The 3,661-nt window shown below is 42.4% G+C and overlaps 1 protein-coding gene across 1 annotated transcript in view; it reads right to left on the bottom strand.

Annotated features, from left to right (window-relative positions):
* Positions 1–372: 372 nt before the first annotated feature.
* Positions 373–3,661, bottom strand: part of LOC103605868 (rho GDP-dissociation inhibitor 2-like) — a gene marked incomplete at its 3' end in the record, with an annotated part of 14,120 nt that continues 10,831 nt past the window's right edge. Inside the window, exons 2-3 of the mRNA XM_008590471.1 lie at positions 1,092–1,278; positions 373–456 (exon numbers count right to left, since the gene is read on the bottom strand). Coding sequence (XP_008588693.1) covers positions 373–456; positions 1,092–1,272 — 265 coding nt within the window. The remainder of the gene's footprint in view (positions 457–1,091; positions 1,279–3,661) is intronic.

Consider the following 3,661-nt stretch of genomic DNA (forward strand, 5'->3'; position numbering starts at 1 on the left):
ATTTAGACTGTATAAACATTACACCTCCAGAAGCACACAGCTTGTTTCTCAATATTTCCATGAGAACTCTTTTACATGAGTACTAATTCTACTATCACGTGGAGATAGAAATCTGAATTAAATATGATACAAGTAAGTATATCAAGTATATATACCTACACCTTCTTCCATTAAATAGAGATAGAGATTGGGCTTTTCATGAAACATGGTAAATACTGTGCACTCTAAGAGCAATGATTTGTGAACTGGTCCCAGAATATATTCCTCTGGGATTTGCCTTACTAGGGTTTCTTTTTGATGGAACAGGGGACAGAGACCAAGTTTTCCCTGTGATCTTAGGCCCCTCTGAACAATACAGATGTGTCCACTTACCAGTAAGGTCCATGGTGATTGGTCCTGGAGCACAGTCACAAACCAGGGTAAGCCGGGTGACAGTGACATTGGGAACTGTTGGGTCTGCAGGATTCAAAAAGGCATGTAAGCACAGGGAAGAGATTTCTGTGTGTAGTGTACGTGCATTTAAGTGTGAGAGAGAGAATGTAAACAGAAAAGTGGTTTCTCGATCTGGAGTAGAAATAGAATAGGAAGTGGCAGATTCACCATGCTTGGTCTTGACGGCTTTATAAATGACGGCAATGGTATTTCTGCTTCAGGCACTTGTGGGTCTATCACAATGACTAACATCAAACATTTCCCGGGTGGCTGTAGGTAAGGCAGTCTGCTAGCTGGGCACTGCCCCTTCCTATCGTTGGGCCAAGTCTTGTCCTGCCATTGTGTATGTGGAGGAGATGAATGGTTAGGTAAGGACTGAGAAGGAAAAAGAGGAGAGAGGGGAACGCAGTACTCAGTGGTAGTCTGGGATTCTCTCTCAATCCTCCCTACGTGTGATTTTTGCCCATTGCATTGCTGACTTGCATCTGCTGTTGAAAGAAGACTTAATTATTCATTCCACAACTTCATTGATCATATATAACTTGCGCCTCACCCATCTAACCCTGGATGCAGGTGCTACTCTTTCCTCTGCTCCTACTCCTGGGGGACTGAAAAGTATCTGAGACCCTCTACCTGCCCCCTGTCCCTTACGCACACACCTGCTACCACAGGACCGTCCCCCAGCAGTGTTTTCTTGTACTTCGTTAGACTTTCATCATCTTTGTCCATCTCCTGCAGCTCCTTCAGGGACTTCTGAGGTGGAGGCTTGTAGTTGAGCTTGCCGTCCAGGTCATCATCATCAGCCTCCTCCACGTGTGGCTCGGGGGCCTGTTCAGTCATGTTGATCTATTTCAGACAGACAGCATGAAAGCACATTAGCCAAGTGTCAGTGGATACAGGAGGTGTTGTGATGCTGCCGTTAGCACCATCCTTGCCCTGCTGGACTTCTGTAATCATTAGTAATTTTCCAGATGTTTCCCTAATTCAACTTCATTATATTTCATGAAATAAGAATACAACGCATTCCAGTCATTTCTCTGACCTGCTTGAATTTCTCTGTACTCTGATGCATATCTCCCATTCATTAAATAAAACTGACAAGAAAGAAAATAACTCATTTGTGATTAATATACTACAGATGAAGCAACACAGCACAAGCAGTCCTGAACAGTGAAGCAATAGCCCAGTTCAAATAGTCCTAGAAATTATCACGGTCCTCCAAATCCAGCCAGCCTTGCTAGTGTCAAAGCTCTCAGCATGCACAATACATTATGATGGTTTAAAGAGTCGGGCAGAGTACCTGCCAAAGCAATGGTTCGCTTCCTATTAAATTAATCTTCCCCCGAACTCCTGAAACACCTGAAAGGTGACTCATGAGGAATTGTAGACCTCAATGATGCTTGCCTGAGGTGTCTAATAACACTGCTAATGACTCCTTGAGGGCAGGTACTAGGTTCCATGTTTCTCTTGAATCCTCCATAACATTTGGATATTCAGGCATTTTATACATTTTCACTGATTGATTTATTCGGTTCTAGATCTAAATATATTCTGTTCTTTTGAAATGCCACAAAATAGCAAAGGACTTTTTAAATTCCTCTAGACAAAATAGTAAGTATAAGTTTGTTCTCAGCACCCTTCCCTCCATCTCCCCTTTCTAAACCCACTTCTCTTTTAGTCCCTCCCTCCCCTGCCCATGTTTCCAGTGACCTTATCCTCCAAGGCCCCACCTGGGCATACCCTGGAGTCTTCCTTCATCCATCATAATCTACATTTACTTGTTTTGTGTTAAAACATTGAGGGGAAATCTAGTAAAATTATTCATGTGTTAATGACTGAATAATAGATTCAAAAACTGTTCCTCTTTGCACATGTATTGAAATGAACCTTAGAGGTGATATATTTCAACTCCTCATTTAATCATTGAGAAAATTGAGATTGAAAAGTTAAGAGAATTGCCCAAGTACTCATATTAGGGTGAAATTGAGTGTTATATGTTATCTCCAAGAAAAAGGAATCCCTGCTGGAAGAATTCCAGGCCCTACAGCTGACAGCAATGGAGGAAGGATGTCTGGGAGGTATTTGGCCAAGGAGATCATTTTCTGCTTTCCCTCAGTTCTACCTCGAGGGTAACTCTCCTCTCTGCTTGTGGGTAAGGCCTTCATTTCTCCTAAGTGACACAATTACAAGACAGTATCTATCACATCTCATCCTTAGTGACTCTGCAAACTTCTATAAAGTCCGCTGATTGTGAAGATATCTCTGGCCAAAATCAGTTGTGGTTTTGAGTTTCTATATCATTGGCAACGAGAAGAAAAATAATTTGAAAATGAAACCAAACAAAAGCAGTTTTAACAGAACCAAAGAATGGAAGGAAGAAAGGAAGAAATGATACCCTTTGGCTCATCGATACTCTCCCATCTAAATAACGAGCCGAACGTTCTGAGCCTTGACCAGCTCTGAAAACAGCACTGCAGTGCCAGGTTCACTTCCTGTGCAGGAAGGAACATGGAGGCCTGTTCCTATGGCAACTCTTGCCTCAGCTGAAAACCAGTGAAACAAGTTGAGACACTAGAGAACAGCCGGAAAAACACAGTGACTAACTCAGCTTGTACTCCAAACAACACCCAGGGAAAGTGAATGAACTGGTTGGAAAACAAATGAAGGATGCACAGGCTGGATGTTGTTGGTTGTGGGTAGTTTAAGGACAATCATTAAGGGCAGATGAAGGGCAAACCAGATAATACTAATCAGATGAGGCAGGTTCTCCTCTGGTGATCCCAGGAGCCTAACTAGATACCCAGGGTGCAGGCCACATAACAAACATGCTGACAAAGCATCAGAAAGCCTATTTACAGATGAGGGCGTCTCAGCACCCATGAGCAGTCCTTTCTGGAATATATTACTCGGTTCTAGCAAGCCGGATCATCAGATGGTGACATTACACTCAGCCACTAGTTCAAGGTGAGTTGAATAACCTCCAGGAAATTGTAGTTCTGAAGCCTCAAATCTCTATTTTGAAAAAGAGTGAGGGAGAGAGAGAGAAGAAAGAGAATGAGAGAGAGAGGAGAGAAAGAGAGATCTGGTCTAGAACAAGATTTGCCCACTTCTGTGTGAACACTGGCAAGGCAATTTATCTATCATCTAGGTCTTCATCTTCTCATTAGTAAATCTGAGATTTATGTCTGTTCTATATTTTCTCAATTCATTGCAAACAGGTGTAATTTTT

The sequence above is a fragment of the Galeopterus variegatus genome, unplaced genomic scaffold, assembly GCF_000696425.1.
Source record: "Galeopterus variegatus unplaced genomic scaffold, G_variegatus-3.0.2 Scaffold6129, whole genome shotgun sequence".
Taxonomy (NCBI): Eukaryota; Metazoa; Chordata; class Mammalia; order Dermoptera; family Cynocephalidae; genus Galeopterus; species Galeopterus variegatus.